Source organism: Cydia splendana, chromosome 14 (genome assembly GCF_910591565.1).
Source record: "Cydia splendana chromosome 14, ilCydSple1.2, whole genome shotgun sequence".
Taxonomy (NCBI): Eukaryota; Metazoa; Arthropoda; class Insecta; order Lepidoptera; family Tortricidae; genus Cydia; species Cydia splendana.
In genome coordinates this window covers 2,161,505-2,182,922 of record NC_085973.1, presented here as the reverse complement: position 1 = coordinate 2,182,922, position 21,418 = coordinate 2,161,505, and the positions used below count along the sequence as shown (strand labels likewise).

The 21,418-nt window shown below is 40.8% G+C and overlaps 2 protein-coding genes across 2 annotated transcripts in view; one reads left to right on the top strand and one right to left on the bottom strand.

The window, feature by feature from the left end:
• The window catches only part of LOC134797050 (protein maelstrom homolog), a 117,327-nt gene that overhangs the window by 9,197 nt on the left and 86,712 nt on the right, over positions 1-21,418 (top strand). The gene's annotated exons all lie outside the window — the stretch shown is intronic.
• Positions 3,050-13,293, bottom strand: LOC134797030 (tetra-peptide repeat homeobox protein 1-like). Its single transcript, XM_063769233.1, has 2 exons — positions 13,180-13,293; positions 3,050-4,129 (listed from the first exon to the last, which is right to left on the bottom strand). The coding sequence occupies exons 1-2, from the start codon at positions 13,201-13,203 to the stop codon at positions 3,119-3,121; spliced, it is 1,035 nt and encodes a 344-aa protein (XP_063625303.1). The 5' UTR covers positions 13,204-13,293; the 3' UTR covers positions 3,050-3,118.

The window sequence follows — 21,418 nt, the reverse complement described above, 5'->3', positions numbered from 1 at the left end:
ATCGCGCCTGGCCATTTGTAAGAGGTAATTTTCATAGTTAATTGAACTTAACAGATTAAACGTGAAAAGGTAACAAATTAAACGTAAAAGGTACTAAATCCTGGCGTAATAACAATAGTTGTAGCGTAGCGTTTTTTCTTAAAAACGAAATCGATACGGTGGAAAATTACAGCGCCTGCAAAATTGTAATAGCAATGTAAAGTGTAAAATGAGTAAAACTCGGAAACCACAAATAATGTGGCTCAATTTATAAATGAATATGAAAGTATTAAAAAGGTACTAAAATTTGTCTTTTATAGAATTTATCAATAATCGCGGGATCATTGCGTAATAAAATACACCCGCCATTCTGACTGTCACAATGGCGGGTGTAATGTTTTTTGGTGATAACTTTTAATACCGTGAGGTACTAATTTTTTTAAAGGAGGTACCAAATAGTACAAATTAGGTACTAAAATATGGTATGCTTTTCGTTTATTTTTATCTAGGTACACCCGCCATCCTGACTCTCACGACTCTTTTACCATTAGGGCGCCGAAGGCGCCCGGCTTTAGAACGCGTACAACGCGCCTCGTACACGCCCGACGCTTTGAGTAAGAGGGCGCCTTCGGCGCCCGACACTTTTAGTATGAGAAAGTAGAAGTCGCCTGGCTTTGGACCGCGCGCAGCGCGCCACGTACGTCGGGCTACGCCCGACTCTTTTAGTATGAGGGCGCCGAAGGCGCCCGGCTTTGGAACGCGTACAGCGCGCCACGTACGTCGGGCTACGCCCGACGCTTTGAGTATGAGGCCGGCTTTGGTAATCATACAGCGTGTCACGCTACACCCAATACTTTTAATATGAGAGATTTTAAGGTGCCTGGCTTTGGACTGCGTGCAGCGCGCCACGTACATCGGGCTACGCCAAAACCTTTAAGTGTGAGGGCGCCGAATGTGCCCGGCTTTGGTATGCGTACAGCGTGTCACGTACGTCGGACTACGCCCGACACTTTTAGTATGAGAAAGTCGCCTGGCCTTAGACCGCGCGCAGTGCGCCACGTATGTACGTCGGGCTACGCCCGACACTTTTAGTATGAGGGCGCCGAACGCGAACGCGTATTTGGAACGCGTACAACGCGCCACTTATGTCGGGCTACGGCCGATGCTTTGAGTATGAGGGCGCCGAAGGCGCCCGGCTTTGGTAAGCGTACAGCGTGTCACGTACGTCGGACTACGCCCGACACTTTTAGTATGAGAAAGTCGCCTGGCCTTAGACCGCGCGCAGTGCGCCACGTATGTACGTCGGGCTACGCCCGACTCTTTTAGTATGAGGGCGCCGAACGCGAACGCGTATTTGGAACGCGTACAACGCGCCACGTATGTCGGGCTACGGCCGATGCTATGAGTATGAGGGCGCCGAAGGCGCCCGGCTTTGGTAAGCGTATAGCGTGTCACGTACGTCGGGCTACGCCTGACCCTTTTAGTGTGGGGGCGTCTTTGGTGCCTGGCTTTGGACCGAGTGCATATACTTGGACAAGTTGCAGGAAGCGCACATCTTTCTTACGCTCTGAGCCGTAGGCCCTACGTGGAGCTCACCCTTCGGCCTTAAAAAAAATGTCATCATCATCATAAATGTTAAAATTAAATCAAACCATACGGTTATAATGATACTTTCACGATTTGTTCTGCCAAAGTCGGTGCAGAGTTAGCTTAGACGGACTCTGTATCGTATCGATTAATAAATAGAAGTTATATTTTAAACTTTTCGATTCCATAAGCGCAATTACGAACATGTTTTAAAAACTATGAGTAGTATGTACCTACCTAATATAATATACTTAATTATATATTTTTTTGATCAGCGGTCAAACCCTTTCCTTTTATTTTAATAAGTATCCCATTCAATAATAATATTTGGTTTTATGAGATTAGCTTCTCTTAACATATTTTGTCAATTCTTACTTTCTCAAAATGAAACTTAAACCCACATGTTGCATATATAGTATCAATCGGCTTTCAGCCCTTCATTTTGATACCCTACTCGATAGGTTTGCACGATATTTTTTTCTAAAGGTTGCGTAATATGGCGTGTTAAGTCCGCCATATTGTTTTTATAATGACGTCACATAGCCTATGTTACCCGGGATGACGTAAGGATTCTAATGATGTATCATACGTCTAAATCGGATAAGGCATTCAGAAGTTAAGGTGGAATAAAGAAACTCACATACATACAAACATGAACGCTGAAAACAATACACTCTTTTTGTTTGGGCAGTCGTGTAAAAAATAAAATTACATGCGCTGCACTGCGCCCTCTAGGATACTTTATTGTAACATTCCAAATCTACTGACATTTGACACTGACTTTAGGTATGTAAGTGTGCGTGAATGCAAGAAATTGCAATATTTTGCAGTTGGATTCCGATAATAACGAAATGAGACACTGTTGAGTTAAACATGTTTCGATTTGGATGTAGTATTTTTTATAGTTTTCGCCCATATCAACACATCTTTTGAAACTTTGTATTTTGGGAGAAATGGTGAAAATCCACAATTCGTGCACACTGACGCCATCTTTTGGCTGATAATCGGCATCCCATCCCTAGACATCCACCAATTATTATGTTTCAAAATATGATGGAGTGAGTACCTACCTACTCTAAGCTTACTTACTAGGTGCCTATGTAAATAAGTATAAATTTCTTCACCTTAAATACACTGCAATTGCAAGTAGAAAAAAATTACCTATACATATTTGGATGGTGTTTAGCAAAAATGAGTCATCCCACATCCATTTTGCAATAAAATGTCAACTTTAAGCGTCAATATTTTGAGTTGACATCTTATTGAAAAATTAATGTGGGTTGACACATTATTGCGTATCAGCATCCATTTATGAACTCGAATGTAGGTAGCAGGTATAGTCAGCCAAGAAAGTGGTCTACCACTTTTCGACTCTATCATCTGATTGATAGAGTCGAAAAGTGGTAGACCACTTTCTTGGCTGACCGTGCCTATGTAAAAATTAGGTTTTCATATTTTTGGGATGAGTCAAATAAATAAAACGTTACACCCATAACGATGTTTTATTCGAATATTCCTTAATAAATACAATATATTTCAAAAGTACAATAAATTAGCGTCCAGTGAGAATCGAACTCGAAATAGAGTTGGAGAGGTCTAAAGAGCTACCCAAACCAGTGGGGAAACCTCCCCCTAGGCCGGTGGGGAGCCCTCCAAGAGGGATACCGCTCGAGATAGGTATTGTAGATACAGCTGGCACAGTTTGTATAGCAGGCGCGACCGGTACAGGTCTGTTAACTACCAGAGGCTGCGGCACGGCCACCGGTCTATCCACCACCACCGGCTGGGGCACCGGTACCGGTCTATCGACCTGTACGGGCACGGGGACGTTCACCGGCCTATCTATATACACTGGCTGCGGCACCGGTACCGGACGGTCAACATAAACCGGTCTGTCAACCGGCACGGGACGATCAACTTGTACCGGGTACGGCTGTGGAACATGTACCGGAACTCTTACAGGATACGGCACTTTCCTTTCATAATACACAGGCACATGCCTTGTCACTTCGACTGGGACTTTATGCACCACCGGTACCGGTCTGTCGACCGGTACGGGTACGGGAACATTGTACGGGACTGGTACTTGGCGTTCAACAGGATAAGGTACGGGTACTTGAACTGGTACTTGGACGTTTCTGGTGATCGTCCTAGTGATGAATCTGGGTACTTCTTGTCGTAGGACGACTGGGTTGGGCGCGATGTCGACGGATGTTTGTACGGGAGCAACTGGTACGACTGGGGCCGCGGGGGCTATAGCGACTGGTGAGAGAGGGGCTGCTGGGATCCCCACCGGAGCGCCAAGACTTATTGGTGCAGTTAATGGTGCGCCTATAGGTGAGCCCAGAGACCCTATAGGTGTGCCCAGAGACCCTATAGGTGTCCCCAGGGACCCTATAGATGTCCCTAGGCCCGTGCTGAGCGATCCAAAACCGGTTGAGAAGACCTGTCGCTTCACCCCCTTTCCTGAAGGCGTGTCCTGAATGCCGTTGTCTTCGAGAAGTTTTGAGAGTTTCGGCTTATCTTCTAGCTCCTTGGATAGGCAGCAGCCTATCAGAAGTATCTGGAATAGAAGAAATAATTTGCGGTTATTATCATGAATTAAGACAGTAAAAATCAAAAAGAATAGATAGTATAGAGGGGTCCTGTCATTGTCAATTTTGTAGTCACGGTACATTTACTGCCATCTATCGACACACGATTAAAACTTAAAATAAAATTGAAAATGTATAAAATAATCAAAATATGTTTACGGATAAATGATTCTTAATTTTTATTGTTCCATACTGACCCATGTTCTTTCACTGATATGTGTTAAAATCGTTAAATACCAAACGGTGTCGCTAACGCCATCTAGCCGAGAATAGGCCAAAGGTAATGGCGCCATCTATTCGAGAATGACTTTTCCTTGGCCGTCCGAGGCACGTTTTTTTCTTAGACTTTATTTATCTTATACGGAGTTATATATATCTCTGGTAAAAATGTATACAAGCTAATCACTGTTTACTGATAGTCCCCTATATTTTTTACTAATAAAGGATTTGATTTTATTATCTCAAATCTACCTATCTATCAAATATTATCTCCTAGTCACATACATAAGACTAATAAGCATTGCGAATTCATGAAATAAATCATTAAGCAACTCCGAGGGTGATGAATCACAGAATCAGGTCAGTTTTAGACAACTTTAGTTGTCTAAAACTGACCTGATTCATTTAGAAGTAAGTAACTTTATATAGAAAGTGCACTACAAATAATGCAAAGTACAGATTTACCAAGGAATTATTATATTTCTTGTTTAGAGTCTTATCAGTCTGTATCACACTAGTGATTTGCGGAAGAGTTGAAAGCGAGGCGAGCGCGCAACAAATATGTTTTATTTTTCTAAATTCCCAGTGTCTCAAGTACGCAACAAATTAGTCTAAGAGCCTTATCACACAAGCGATTTGCAGGCGAACTCGCCACTTATCATCCAAGTTCTATTATCCAAGAAAAGAACCGTCTTGTACGCCGTATGCCCGACAGGTGCACAGACAGCGCGCAATGTCATGCAGTGACCCACACGGAAGGTCAAGGCGAGCCACCGGACTGTCGGATAAGGATAAGCTATGAAACTGTAGCGGGGTCGCGGAAATGAGTATATTATGTACGAGAGAACATTGCCGGCTGTTTCGGGCGGGATGCTATTAAAATGTGAAATAACTATTAAATTAATAATCGTATGTATGTATGTAATAACGTATGAAGAAAAATAAACAGAGAAAAATAATAATTTTCTCAAACATGCAATGAAATATTGATGTTATGTTCCTTATAATAGGCTGCGAAGTATGACGTTTCAGGTGCGGCTAGGACAAAAGGTCGTTAATGGAATTTCATACACATCTTGCAGGCCTAGGCCGGCAAAGTCCTCTTTTTTAATTTTCATTTCACAGATATTTGTGAGACAGCATCGTGGCATTCATCCATTAAAAAAAACTAGAGGCAGTATTTGCTTTATGGTTCGTAATGACACTCTGCCACTACGCCTATAAAAAAAAAACAAAAAACAATGTTTGCTATAATTTGCAGTTTTATTTGTATAAAATCAACATGAACTTAATAAATAATACATTCTATAATTTTATAATTTTAAATTATAAATTTAACTACACAAATAAAAACATTTAAAATATTTCATCTAAACGTTAGCGGTAAAAAGGTCTACTCAAACACGCGTAGTTATATTTTTTAAATTGTTATGGAGGTAAAGTTGAAAAATATTCGACCTATTCCACCTATCCCTACCGCGATATCCCCCCCAGTGGGGATATGTAAAATATTTTTCCATCTATTTCCACTGGTAGGGATACATGGAATCAAGTCGTCCATCTATCCCCCCTATTTTTGAATGGTAGGGCCAGATGGAATTTATTCCGCTTTTCCCAACTACTTTCCCCCCTGGTAGAAATCGGTGGATTTTTTTCCACGTGTACCTATTGATTTCCCCCCTGGTGGGGATAGATAACTTTTTTTCCATATTAATCTCTTTTTTCCTCCCCAGGTGGGGACAGGTGGATTTTTTGTTACCTATCCCTACTGCCTTGTTGTTTGGTAGGGATATATGGAATTTCTTCCACTCGTCCCTGCTACCTTGTCGTTTGGTAGGGATATATGGAATTTCTTCCACTCGTCCCTGCTACGTAGCTGTTTAGTGTAAATAAAATCAGGTAAAGATGATTGGAAAAGTTTCCATGTATTTCAACCAAAATAAGAATCAGGTAAAGATGATTGGAAAGTTTCCATGTATTTCAACCAAAATAAGAATCAGGTAAAGATAATAGGAAAAGTTTCCATGTATCCCTACCAAAATACAATCAGGTTAAGATGATTGGAAAAGTTTCCATGTATCCCTACCAAAATACAATCGGGTTAAGATGATTGGAAAAGTTTCCATGGATCCCTACCAAATAGCGAGGTTGTAGGGATAAGTGAAAAAAAATCCACCTATCCCCACCGGGGGGGAAACTTATGAGTATACATAGAAATAATTCCACCTGTCCCCCCCAGGGGGGAAAACAGTAGGTACGGGTGGATAAAAATCCATTTATCCCTACCAGGGGGAAAATGGTAGGGATATGCGGAAAAAAATCCATTTGGCATCAATTAGTAGGGATAGATGGAAAAGTATCCCTACTAGTAGAAATAGATGGAAAAATATTCCACGTATCCCCACTGGGGGGGATATCGCGGTAGGGATAAGTGGAATAGGCGAAATATTCATTCTGTTTTATTGGATTTATGGTGCGTTGTTGATTTTTTGACTTTAATATGAGTTCCGACGAAATAATGAAATTAATATTAATTGTAATCGTAGGTTTTGGAATTGGCAGCGTAAGCAGAATTGATTTTAATAACTTGCTGCCTCTGCCGCCAAGTCAAAGACGTAGTATGTATATGGTTGCTTATGGCAATTTTATTATTTGAGAAACTAAGAAAAATGGCTTACAGTTTATTAGAAACAGTTTTGTGGCATATTTTAAATGAATGTAACTACAAATTCGTCAACACTGTGGAAATTATACTTATTTACTCCATGCATAAAGCAACGATGTATGTGAAACATGATATCAACATGAAAGACTATGTAAACTTATGTGACGAAAACGACAGTCAGACGGATACAAGGCGAAAAAATCAAAGATACATGAAAATATACGGGTAGTAAAAATACACGACTCGTGTAAAACATACGCGTGATAATGATATAGGTACGTGTTGGTTATATTTTGGGTGTACTTTACATTTAGTTTTTTCTATAAATAAAACTTGGGTTTCGTGGATTTTTTATTTTATTTATTTCATTGCATGTTTGAGAAAAGCACTATACATACCTCGGCGGGAAATGGGGTTGCCCGCGCTCAGACCTATCCGGCCTCGCTTCGCTCGGCCGTCTATATGTCTTCGGCCGGCAACCCCTTTTGTCCCGGCCTCTGTAGTAATGTACTAATATTGTGCTTTCGGGAATGCTATCTGCCACGTGTATCCCTTGCTTTTAAATTAAACTGTCTTAAAGGGCCCCTGCGCTGTTGGCTTCGGCCCCACGTATGCCTCCCAAAAGTCCGGGACCTCATGGTCTCGAGATGTGGAAAGGACAAACAAAAATAATAATAATTCAGCCTATATACGTCCCACTGCTGGGCACAAGCCTCCTCTCATGCGCGAGAGGGCTTGGGCTATAGTCCCAAAACGCTAGCCCAATGCGGATTGGGGACTTCATACACCTTTGAATTTCTTCGCAGACGTATGCAGGTTTCCTCACGATGTTTTCCTTCACCGAAAAGCTAGTGGTAAATATCGAATAATATTTCGTACATATACGAGCCAGGATTTGAACCAGCTCCTCTGATGGCAGGTGGACTAAAATGTTAACGGAATGGTGGCCGCTTTCGAATGAAAGCAGCCCTTGGCGTCCGTTGGCTCGTTCGGTGGACGTCTGGGCGACATCCGGAAGATTGCGGGTCACATCTGGATGAGATTTGCTCAGGACCGGGACAAGCGGCGTACTAGAAGAGAGGCCTATGCTCAGCGGTGGGCAGTAAAGGGCTGAGATGATGATGATACACGCAATGTAGGTACAAACTTAGAAAACTTGCGTAGGTTTTTATTTCTACATAATAAAAATCCGTCTTGTCGGCAAACAAAACGCCGCGCAGTCAGGTGCAAAAACTAAAAAAATGTTGAGAAGTTGGATTAGTTAGAAAAGGCTCACCCGATGTAATTAAACAAGCATTTGAAGCATTTAAGTATACTGAATTGAAACTACATAAGTTGTTAAAACTAGACGGTAATGAAGGTAGCCATAATCATTAAAAAGGTTTTTCGCCTTATCGAGAGCTCAGACTTGAATAAATTCCCCTAAACTCATTACCTATGCAAACATTGCCAAATAAATAAAACATCCCAGTTTCCTAATCCGTGCTAACTGGAGCACTCAACCTTAATTCATGCGTCTGGCCTACCCACCATGTCTACCTATGATATGTACCTATGATAAGGTGGTGTTCTGATTACGACCGCAGCTGCATAAAGGTTGATAAAGGTGACAGTGCAATTCGGCCTGCAGTTGCACTACCGTTGCGATATTATCGGTGCAGCACTACTGCAGCAGCGTGCTGCAGCGGCGACTGCGGCTGTTGCGGCGTGCAGTCGCAACAGCGGTCGCTGGTGGCTTTTCAATTTCAAGTAATAAATAATGTCAGATGGTATTATTTTCTCCACGTTTATTGCCAAACCTTCTTACAGTTAGTTTCGATTTCTGAGACACATGATATAGACGCCAATAGGGAATATTACGCAAAACTCTACGTAGAGGGCGTCACTAACTCAATCACATGGCCTACCGTGAAACACGACAGTTGAAAGTTCGGTTTCTGCCTCTCTATCACTCTTGCTTATTCGATCGATAGAGAGGCAGATAACGAAATTTCGAACCACCTGTAAACAAACCGCCTTGATGTATCAATGTCATAGTAAAAACTTGTCAAAAAACTGTTTAAGGCGTGGTATGTATAAGTTACTCTATGGTTTACTAAACAAATTAGTGCTGCACTCTGGCGGCAGAACATTGCAGCGGTAATACTCCCTATGGGTGCGGGTCTCGGAGTAATTAACAATGGAGCCGCCATGTCTAAAATTTTCGGTACAAAATAGTCTGCCGTTTTTTGCGGGGGAGGGGCACATCAAATGTATAGGTACGTCATGTCAGATAAACGTCAGTCCATACATATGGTTGACATGTCGTTGACCATTGGCCGCCTTTTTTCGACAGAGGGGAACGCCTGTTAATGGCGGCTCCATTGTTAATTACTCCGAGGTGCGGGTAATAATCCCTCATCTGAACGGGAATTTTCTAAGTGGAAACTTGCACGAGAATTTTTTCTCATGAAAGTTTCCAGAAATTTTGGAAATATTAATAATGTTGTACAACTTACACATGGCTAGTCTAGACTCTAGATTGCACAGCGCTATATCCGATAGGATATGTGGATATGGACGTATTATAAGGTGTGTCGCTAATTATGTTTCTGGATATAATTAATGTGTAATTTAGAAAGAATCTTGTATGAGGCAGCGTTGTAACAAGTCTTAAATTGGTAAAATATTTGTACCCAGTAGGTATCATATGTTTCTTAAGTTTAGTTAAAAAAGTTTTTCATAAAGTTTCTACTGCTTCTATTTAGACATTTCTTTTAGGCATTTCTCATGAGCTTGAGCAATGCCCATTTACCACTATTTTTGTATGAACTGGACAGCGCTGCATTCCTTACTAACATACTAATTTAGGTAGGTACCTATGTAAGACACATACCTACCGCGTATATTTCGCCATGTTCGTAAAACGGAACTAGATTCTAGTACACTGCCATGTGTAGGTACATGCCATCGCGGCAATATCGACCAAATTTACTAAATTTCCGATTTAATATAATACGCGCTTAATTACACTAGTACAATTTTGATTGCGCACGATACTTTGGACACTGATGTATTTAATTTTATCTGCAATTACACCGAAGGATACAAATAGATATCTAGATAGATAGTGACAAACTGCCCGATTCGAACTTTAAGATACGTCAATTAATAGATCTAGAAACGATATGGATTAGATGTGTCAGTGTCAAAAGTGACGTTTTTGTTTGAAGAAATGTCATATTTGACACTGACACATCTAATCCATATCGTTTCTAGATCTATTAATTGACGTATCTTAAAGTTCGAATCGGGCCGATGTCAAAAATATGTAAGACCTGGGGACACGGCATTCGTTAGGGAAGTCAGAAATATAAATTCTCGTATGTCACGTCTGCCGCATGCATCCAGACAGATGGGCTAGTGTAGCTACCAAGTGGATGCCAGAAGGAGAGCGCGGACGCGGCAGGCCCAGACGGAGATAGCGGGACGACCTAGACACCTTTCTCAGTAACTGGCCAGAGCAGGCGCTATGTCGGGAGTCGTGGGAGACAAGGGGAGAGGCCTTTGCCCAGCAGTGGGACACCTTGATAGGCTAGCAAAAAAAAATGTTAGGGAGGGTTAACATGATACGTGACGTTGCAAAGAGAATCATAGTATCTAAGTCAGTGGCGGATTTGCCCTAATGCCAAGTAGGGCGGGAAGATATTAGGGGCGGCAAATTGTGACTAAAAATTAGCTGATGATAACAAGAAATAACTCAAGCGCTGGTGGCCTAGCGGTAAGAGCGTGCGACCTGCAATCCGAAGGTCGCGGGTTCAAACCCGTACCAATGAGTTTTTCGGAACTTATGTACGAAATATCATTTGACATTTACCAGTCGCTTTTCGATGCAGGAAAACATCGTGGGGAAACGGGACTAATCCCAATAAGGCCTAATTTCCGCTCTGCGTTGGAAGGTCAGATGACAGTAGCTTTCGTAGTAAAAACTAGTGCCTACGTCAACTCTTGGGATTAGTTGTCAAGCGGACCCCAGGCTCCCATGAGCCGTGGCAAAATGCCGGGATAACGCGAGGAAGAAGAGATAACAAGAAATAACTCAAAATGTAGGTAGTCGCTATGATGAGTGCTGAGAAAGGGGCGGCTTCAGGGCCTGGGGCCTAGGGCGACAAAGACTGCAAATCCGCCACTGATCTAAGTATAGTAATTTCACTGAAATCCTAAGATGCCCTAATGTTAAGTGAAGGTTTTACTCGTAAATATTGATACGGACAAACTGCCAAAAATATGGTTACATATTTGTGAGTACATATTTTTGGCACTTTGTCCGTGTCGATATTTTGAACCTTGACTGTACTTTCTTACTAGCTTTCCCTACAATCGGACATCTAAAAATTCTGATTCTGATACTCTGTGGTAACAGTATGAATTTTAAATACTAAATGCGTTATTCACACCGTCACGCTTCATGAAGCTAACTATAACTGCCTAATACTGCGATAACACTATGCTTATACGTAATCCTTACATTACTGTGTCGGAAGACATTATGATGGAGTACTGATTTGATATGCGTTACCTATAACGCAGCGGTAGGCAACAAGCGGCCCGCGGGCCGCATGCGGCTCGCGAACCTCTCACTTGCGGCCCGCGAGCCCCCCTGGCTATTTTGTACATAATATTGACAAACGACAATATCTGATAAAGTCACAAATATTATCAACTTGCGGCCCGCGTCAACTTCGTTAACTACTATGTGGCCCTTGGCTGCTAAAAGGTTGCCGACCGCTGCTATAACGTTATGTGTAACCGGCGTTTTTTAACAATAACAACAACACCAACACATGCAGGAGCTATTGCCAAAGAGAATTTTCAAAAATTGCAAAGATCCCCTGAAAAGTTATCGGTATTTTTTTCTGCACGATTAAGGATGACTCACGCTAGACCGGGCCGGGGCCGGGCCGGAGCTTCCGGAGCTTAGTTTTCGATGGAAAGCACCACGCTACTACTATTTATCTTAAAATTTAGTCGAGCGAAATAAAATCAAAACAATACACGTGAGGTTATGTGGGGGAGGGGGGTAGCCAAAAACCTCACCAAATATCACCAAGGGGGAGGGAGGGTCAAAAAGTAGCCGAAAACACCTCGCGTGATTTGTGCACAACCCCTTAGCGAACTCGGCGCCGTCGACTGGACAGAAACGGCTTTGGACAGAGTAGGTGGTCTTTGGTGTCAGAGGCCAAGATCCACTTCGGATCGTTGCTCCACAGCAGTAAGTAAATAAGTTTAAGATCGCTCACGCTTTATTGGTGCACTGGTGCATATATGCGACATGATGTGAAAGTCGTGCGTGAATTATGCGACAAGATGATCGTCACGGTCGCATCAAAACCAGTTTAAAGCCATATCAAGTTGTCAAATCTGAATTGGCAGTGCCACTGTTATTCAATCACACAATTATACAATTCTGAATTTTAAGTCTAAACGAAGAATTATCCACCTTTCTCATTAAAATAAATCAAGTATTGTGGCGGCCAACTAAAACTTTAAAAATAGAATTTTTAGAGTTAGACCATGAAAAGTCTACAGCGACTCTGACAGCCCACGCAAGCGTCATTTTAAACGTCAAACTTCTATGAAATTATGACGTATGAATAACACTTGCACTGCGTGGGCCATCAAAATCGCTGCAGACTTTTCTTGGTCTAACTCTATCAGTAATTGATAATTATGGTATTTATATGAAATGATCTGTTCATCCCGTCCGCACTTATTTAAGATGCACAGATATCAAAAACTGATTTATATGAGATTTAATCAACCTTTGATACGCCTCTTGGATAACTTGGACCATAAGTTCATTAGAAAAAGAGAAGAGCCAATTAAGAGAGCCATGAAAAGTTAAATTAATTCCAAAAAAAAAATTCAAACTCCAACTTGTTTTCAGGAATAACAATTCATGTTATATCCTTTCCCATCCTAGCTTATGCTCTGGTTTCCCAGGATAGCGGTGCCGTCATATAGCGGCCGTCTCCATACAAAATACTACGACATCCATATTTGGCCGTATTATTTTGTATGGAGACGGCCGCTATATGACGGCACCACTATCCTAGGAAAACTGAGCTTTAGTCCTAATTAAAAAAAGTTCCTCACCATTAAAACCGGAACCGCCGCCATCTTTAATCTTGAGATCACAAATCACATGAGTTACCAACCGTCCCGATCTAGTAACGAATTAAAATGTTGCGGCGCCTTACCCGACCCGCTTATATACCCAGGCACATAGCACGCTATATGGTCATCGAATTAGCAATTAAGTATATGATTTGATTCATTGCAACATGGCCGCTTGACGTTTTGGGGATTTAAATATTTAGTTCGATTCGGTGGTTTTCTGGTCAATTAGAGCGAGATGCCCATTCATTTCCCTGTAAGGTCTGAGCTTAAATAACATGAATATATCAATAATTTAACGATAATTTATATACTTGCGTTTACTTTTAGGTGTTACTGTGTGTTACATGAAAATGTTAATTTTTAGGGTCTCTGTGGATCAAATAATTTTGGTTGTTACTGGCTGCTATGGTTACATTTCACTGTTTAAAACTATGGGTTTGTAGAGATCTATATCGGGATTCCTAAATTTATTTCTCCTATTTTAGCATTCCCTAATATTTTTTGGCCGTCTATATAATGATCATTTGTCCTAACACTCATATGCCCTAGTTATGATAGAGATGTCCTAACATGGTAGGTAGGTACTCCCTAACAGTAACTTGTCATAAATATAATTTGTGGCTTTCCAGAAGGGCCCTTATGCTTCAAGTGCAATAAGGTTGTTTCCATCTGAAATCCCAGCAGAAATTCTGATACAAACGTCCTTAATTATTGCAGATGAAGCATATTAAGGACCCTTCTCTAACGGAAAGTCAAATTTGTCCTAATATCCATGTGTTACCCTGACCTAACATCGTTTAATTTTCTGGCATCAGTTCGGTTTCGTGGGGGACACAGTTCTCATAACCTAACCCACTTAAGAAGAACTTTCCTCATACGGTTTCCCTTGCCCCGAGCAAAATAATGTACTCATACTCATATACAGGGTGATTTCGGGGTCGTGAGCCAGAACCACTTTTTCTGACTCTGTTAATGATCCACATTATCATATGGTAGTATTTGATTAAAATAGAATTAGTTAATTTTTTCTTATTCTTCAAGTAAAATTAATGTTATACAAAGTTATTTAGTTACAAAGTTTATTATTGATATATTTTGTGACCTAATAAATAGATGTATAGATGCAGGTACCTATCCTAGCACGTTAAAAAATATCAAGGTACAACCGATATATAAAGGTAAGGGCGACCTTAACAGTTTAAAGAACTATCGACCCATTTCGCTAATACCACTATTTTCGAAGGTCTTCGAACGAGTACTAAGTGAAAAATTAATGTCTCATTTTTACTCTAATAATTTATTAAACACTCAGCAGTATGCTTACCAACCCGGGAGATCAACCATCGACGCGGCACGCGACGTAGTGACCAGGGTGACCGGCCACCTCGATGCCGGGCTACAGGTGGCAGCCATATTCTGCGACTTGTCGCGCGCCTTTGAGCTGGTTAGTCACCCTCTCATTTTATCCAAACTAGATCACTATGGAATCACCGGCAGCTTCCTAAAAACGATAGCCTCCTTCCTAAAGGGCCGGAAACAACTAACTTCTGTACGCGGAGTACGATCTGGTCTCCTGGAATTGGGGGACGCTGCTGTTCCGCAGGGATCTGTGATCGGTAATAACCTTTTTTCAAAATTAATGAACGATTTTACAACCGCCACCGACGATGCGGAAATTGTGATGTTCGCCGATGACTGTTGTGTAATCGTAGCAGCTGAAAATCAAATTCTACTCAAAACTAAATTGGCCAAAGTAATGGATGAAGTAGCAAGGTGGTTCTCGGCCAACGGAATGATATTAAACGTTGAAAAAACTAACATACTCCGCTTCTGCTTGCGAGGTAACAGAGCGCACGATTTAAATATAAGTTGCAACGGCCAATACGTCCCTCAGGTTGACCAAGTGCGATACCTAGGCCTGATAATCGACTCCGGACTAACGTGGAGTCCGCATATTGATCAGCTATGTGACCGCCTGTCATCCGCTTGCTTCGCCCTGGGCAGACTCCGCCCCAGTCTAAACATTAATAATATTAAGAAAGCTTATTACGGCTACTTTCATTCAATACTAGCATACGGAGTCGACCTATGGGGCGATGCTGCAGACCGACTAAGGCCATTCAAACTCCAAAAACGAGCAATTCGGTGCATATCTGGCGTCCCATGGGACCACCCAGCCCAGGAACTATTCAAACAAACAGGAATTCTTACCCTGCCGTGTCTATACATTTTCGAAGTGGCAAAATACGTAAGACGCAACATAACACTGTTTCCGACTCGTGGCAACGCCCGAGGTGCGAGTTCCAGGAGGCCTATTGAACTTAATCCACCTAAGACGCGACTTGCCAAGTCTAGAAAGTGTATACATACGGTAGGACCTAAAGTATATAATAAAATCCAGCTGGAGTTGAAACAAACCACCAGCAACCTATGTTTCAATAAAAAACTTAAATCTAAACTGGCGTCTGATGCATACTACTCAATCGATGCCTTTTTCGAGACCTAACACTGTACCAAGTAGATAATACTATAATATAGGTACTTACACATCATTTTATCTAATAAACAACTACTAGTTCGCGGGCTCTGCCTTGCCTGTCCAACTATGTAAATAAATCTAATAATTAATTAATTATAAGACTTAGCATTAAGCATATATGTACCTGACATGTAAAATTATTATTTATCAATAAAGAATTGAATTGAATTGAATTGAAAGTAATTATGGTCACCCTATGACTTTTGACATACGCTGTATGGAAAGCGACAAGACGTCACATTGAGTAGGGTGACCAAATTGTATGCAAAAAAGTTTTTCCTACTTGTCATCTGGAAAATAATCATCATTATTGGTGATAAACAATAATTAACAACATCATTAGGCTCATCTTTGAATTCTGTATGATGTCTGGCTCGTTTGCTCCACGACCCCGAAATCACCCTGTATTTTATTGCGCTACAATATGTTTCTCTTACCCCTTCTGACCTCATATCATTCGCCGGTAATTGTTTTAGGTTTTTGTTATTATATACTATTAAGCGGGCCTGGGTTGATACGGCATGGTGCGGAGGGAGGCAATGGCCAACTTGAAGCAAACGGCTAGTAATATCAACATCCTTTGGAGTGGTTGCAGCCAGTGCGAATCCTGTTCCCACAAATCGCGGAACAGAGCACGTCACTGACACGTGCAATACGTAAAAGTTAAGGTGCAGTGGATCAGCCTGCAAAGTTTGTGAAATCGTAGCGATTTTTTAGATCATATCGGCTGCCAAAAAATATGAATAACAATTTGAAAGGAGATGGCGGGACGACTTGGACGCATTCTTACCCGGAATGGTGGGAACATACCAACGACATGGTCGAGTGGAAGAAGCGAGGGCAGGCCTTTGCCCAGCAGTAGGAGTAGTAGGACACTAGAGTAGGCTAATAAAAAAATCTAGAGCCCTTTCTCTAGTAACTTTATCGACTCGAGAAGGACAATTATAATATATTGGTATTAAGGGACTACCTATCGTGTTTGTAGATATCATCGAACTAAAATAGCTATTAAAATCTGACTAGAGCTCAAAAACTACCCCACGGTAATAATTGTGCCGCGAAGAGAGACTCAACTGTACTGCGCGCATGTTGATAACGTCAAATTTATATTATATGCCGCGCAAGAGGTTAAGAGGTTAGGGAATTTTAGTGTGTGTGTTTTGATTTATGTATCATCTGTGTCGGATGTTTTAAGCAGCATCCCAGTTACGACACTTGCGTTCTTCTTCTTCCTCGCGTTATCCCGGCATTTTGCCACGGCTCATGGGAGCCGGGTCCGCTTGACAACTAATCCCATGATTTGACGTAGGCACTAGTTTACTTGCGTTCGTGACTGTAAAGCCCTATACGAGAGACAGAGATACGGGAGACTCTCAACACAGTTACTGACTGGCTCCACGAACATAACCTCGATATAAACTTTAATAAAACGAAAATAATACAATTTAAACCAAATCAAAAAAATCCGTTGCATATAAGTTTACAAATTGACAATAATAAAACCATCGAAGAAGTAGACGAGTGCAAACTATTGGGCATAACACTAGACTCGAGTATTAATTGGAAATCGCACATACAGGATATAAAATCCAAACTGGCTAGGTTCACCTACGCATTAAGCATCTTAAAGATTAATACGAACATTGAAACCGCTAAAACCGCATATTTTGCATATGCGTACGCATGGCTACGATATGGTATTATCCTGTGGGGAGAAAGCACCGATGTGCATCAACTGTTCGTTATGCAGAAAAAATGCATTCGTATCTTATCCAACACGCGCGTACCAAACAGCTGTCGCTCATATTTCAAAGAACTGAAAATACTAACACTACCCTCCATATATATAATGGAGGCGGCACTATTTGTAAAAAGTCACCTTCAGTTGTTTGAGATAAAAAAACTGTCAAGACCAAATCGCAAACCAGTCGGTACTCAATTATTATTGCCACCCTCCAAATTAGCTATGGTAAGAAACGGCCCTTACTGTCGATGTGTGCGTATAATGAATAAAGTGCTTAGTTTCCTGAATATAGAAATTAGCGATAAATTATTTAAGAAACAGTTAAAGGATATGTTATTAGAAAAATGTTATTATTCGTTGGAAGACTTTTTTAATGATGAAAATTTGATTATGTAAAATGATAGTTTATAAATTTTATTTTAATTTTTATATTTTATTGTTAAATTTTATTCTTTAGAATGACTATGATTTATGATTATTAATGATTATGTGAATATCTTTTATGCATGAATTAGTCTTAATTTATTATTATTTATTTCTTTGACATTTAATATTTCTTGAAATTAAAATTAGGTATAAGTTAAAATCCTATATTGTACACCCTAGCAGGGTATCATGTACCTACTTGCCAAATGTAAGACCAAATGTACAAATGAACATGATTACAATGGAATAAATGATAAATGATAAATGATATGAGAAAATCCCTCGGCCTCACACGCAGCAGGTGTATGCTCCCCCAGGTGGGCGGGGGTTGGAGGCTTTCACGATGGTCAATCCAAGCACGACGATGCCTGGTTTTCCTCATTAGATTTATATGACCCGTTTTTTCGAAGTCAAAAATACCAATTGCTATATTTGACTGACCGATAAACGTGGCACCGTGGACACACGCCCCAGACGAAGGTATCCCAATCATGGCCCGCGCAACATATTTAGCGACAAACCAATCAATAATGCACGCAGGATTCCAGCGGCCGGCATTTCTGCCGGCGCGGTGACCAGCATGTCAGGGATTTCTTGGACCGTCTCGTTGGGTAACGTGCCTTTAGTGAAGACGTTTTGCATAATCATCCATGATTTGAGGAAGTTTTACCAAAATTATACCTGTCCTTTTTACTCTTCAATGCTAATGGGCTTCGCCCGTCGAAGTATTTTACAAATGGCGAAATTTTACAGGTTTCTAGTTCTACCTGTCAATCCTACAGATATATGTTTTTCAAACTCGAAGGGTAAGATGACACCTGTCATGTCAATACAATTTTGCGAGATTAGGAGTTTTTAATTTGATTTATAAGAAAACTGCTTTTCGACTGGGGTTAAAATGGCCGGAGATCTCCCCCCCCCCCCCCCCCCCTCCTTCTTCCTCGCGTTATCCCGGCATTTTGCCACGGCTCATGGGAGCCTGGGGTCCGCTTGATAACTAATGTCATGATTTGACGTAGGCACTCGTTTTTACGAAAGCGACTGCCATCTGACCTTCCAACCCAGAGGGTAAACTAGGCCTTATTGGGATTAGTCCGGTTTCCTCACGATGTTTTCCTTCACCGAAAAGCGACTGGTAAATATCAAATGACATTTCGTACATAAGTTCCGAAAAACTCATTGGTACGAGCCGGGGTTTGAACCCGCGACCTCCAGATTGCAAGTCGCACGCTCTTACCGCTAGGCCACCAGCGCTTTTTTTTGGCCGGAGATCTCCGTCAGTAACAAATACGGGGTACAGAATAACTGACGGAGATCTCCGGCCGGGGTGGATAGAGGGGTGCCTTTTTTTGACAGCTTGGTAAACGACAGGTTAAAAGGCTACTTTAAGTCAAATCTCATAGAACAAAACTAGAAACGGGCTATCTACAAACCCCTTTAAGAGTAGGTATCATGTGTGGATTAACACCTTAGTTTGTAAATTGTTAATAATGTTGGTATACCGTTTATGGAACTTGATTTGACTAGCTTGCTTAATTCATAGAAATTACACCATCGCGCAGCCGCCGACAGCTAATCGGTAAGTTTTAGTAAGTGCATAGTTAGTACATATACCTATATACTAGTAGGTAATTTATTAGCAAGTATTTAAGTATTCTAGTAGTCGCTTAGTGTGTTTACTATTTAAGGTATCTATCATAGCTCGATATATAGTGTTAAGGTGACAGAGATGTGATGTTAAATTATTAATAAATATAGCAAAGATGGCATATCTGCCTTGCTTTTGCATTTCCTAATCAAACCGTGGACTTAGGTTAGTACCTAAGTTGGAACTATGTTGCAGCGCATACTTCTGCATCTTTGAGCGGTAACGAGAGATTATTTAATCCTTTGAACGCCACGCGTATTATATGGACATCGCGCCATCGTGAATCTTATCATAAAGCAAGAAGGTTAATGTTAAATTCAAACCGTGCGCGTTTGTGCAAAAAGTTAACCTTTTGCACAAACGCGCACGGTTTCAATTAACCCTGAATCTGTGTATAATAAAACCCTTTTACCGATCCCTGGGATATTTCGGGTAGGATAGATACGTACATACGTATCTGCTACCCTACCTACTTACTTATACTTAAAATACCTACCATTTTGAATAATAATATTAGATTCTAATTTATCTGGTCTGTTTCACAAGCACAAAATAAATTAATTCATTCTTAATTTTCGAGAATAAAGGAGATATTTTTTAGGGCTCCGTACCCAAAGGGTAAAAACAGGACCCTATTACTAAGACTCCACTGTCCGTCTGTCTGTCACCAGGCTGTATCTCATGAACCGTGATAGCTAGACAGTTGAAATTTTCACAGATGATGTATTTCTGTTGCCGCTATAACAACAAATATTAAAAAGTACGGAACCCTCGGTGGGCGAGTCCGACTCGCACTTGTCCGGTTGTTTGTTTTTATGTCCCCTATGTTGTTAGTGCTGCTCAAACTGTCAACGCGCTGTCACCCTACTTTATCAGCGATCTTTGAGCAATGCCCAACATTTAGCACTCGCATTGTCCAACCCGTAAAAACCGTTCAATATTGCAAAATGCCGACGACCTAAAAAGGGCTTTATTGCCTTCTGTGTAAGCCTAATACAGATTAGGAAAAATTATAAACGTTCCGAACGGCACAGGAATCGTCGTAATGTGCAAATTGCATTGACGCAATGATGGAGTTTCAAATATTTTGATCATAGCTTCATTAAAATTATTATTCGCTCATTAATATTTAATAGAGAAGGGATGTAGATGTAGAGCAGCTAAGTCTGGAGATACATGAACCTGAATAGATAGATTTGGATTCATTCGAAACAGGGCACATTTCGATTTTTTTCAGGTTTATTAAGGTATTACGGATGTAGTGCATAATTATTTTCCATCGTATTTTCACGGAAGCGTACGAACGTGTCTTGCTATTTCAGTCAGTCTTGTTACAAAAACTCCTGAGCTTGACTGAAGTGGCATGACAAATACGAACAGTTCCGAGAAAATACGATGGAAAATAATTATGCACTACATCTGAATTTGCTATTCGTTTTCGAAAGGGCTATCCAAATGTCAAAAGACTATAGTGGTATTAGACTAAAGTATTTTTCACATAGCTCGGGTATGGTGACAGCTGTTATTTCCATACAATGTATGGCTCGAACACATTTGTATTGAAATGACGGATGTCGCCGTACCCAAGCTATTTGATAATTCAAATCAGATTCTGTTTTCGAACTGTCAAAACGAATCGTCACTATTGAATTTTTATGAAAAACAGAACAAGTAGAATCTATATAGTTTTATCCCAGTTTTATCCGGTTTATTAAATTTTCTGGTTTTCGGATTCGGAACCCTAAAAAGGAGGATATTTATAACAAAAACAATGTTTCAAAACATTTCACACTTGTTTATTATTTATCTTTAATCCTAGAAATAAATAACTTAATACTAATTTCTTACATGTAACGAA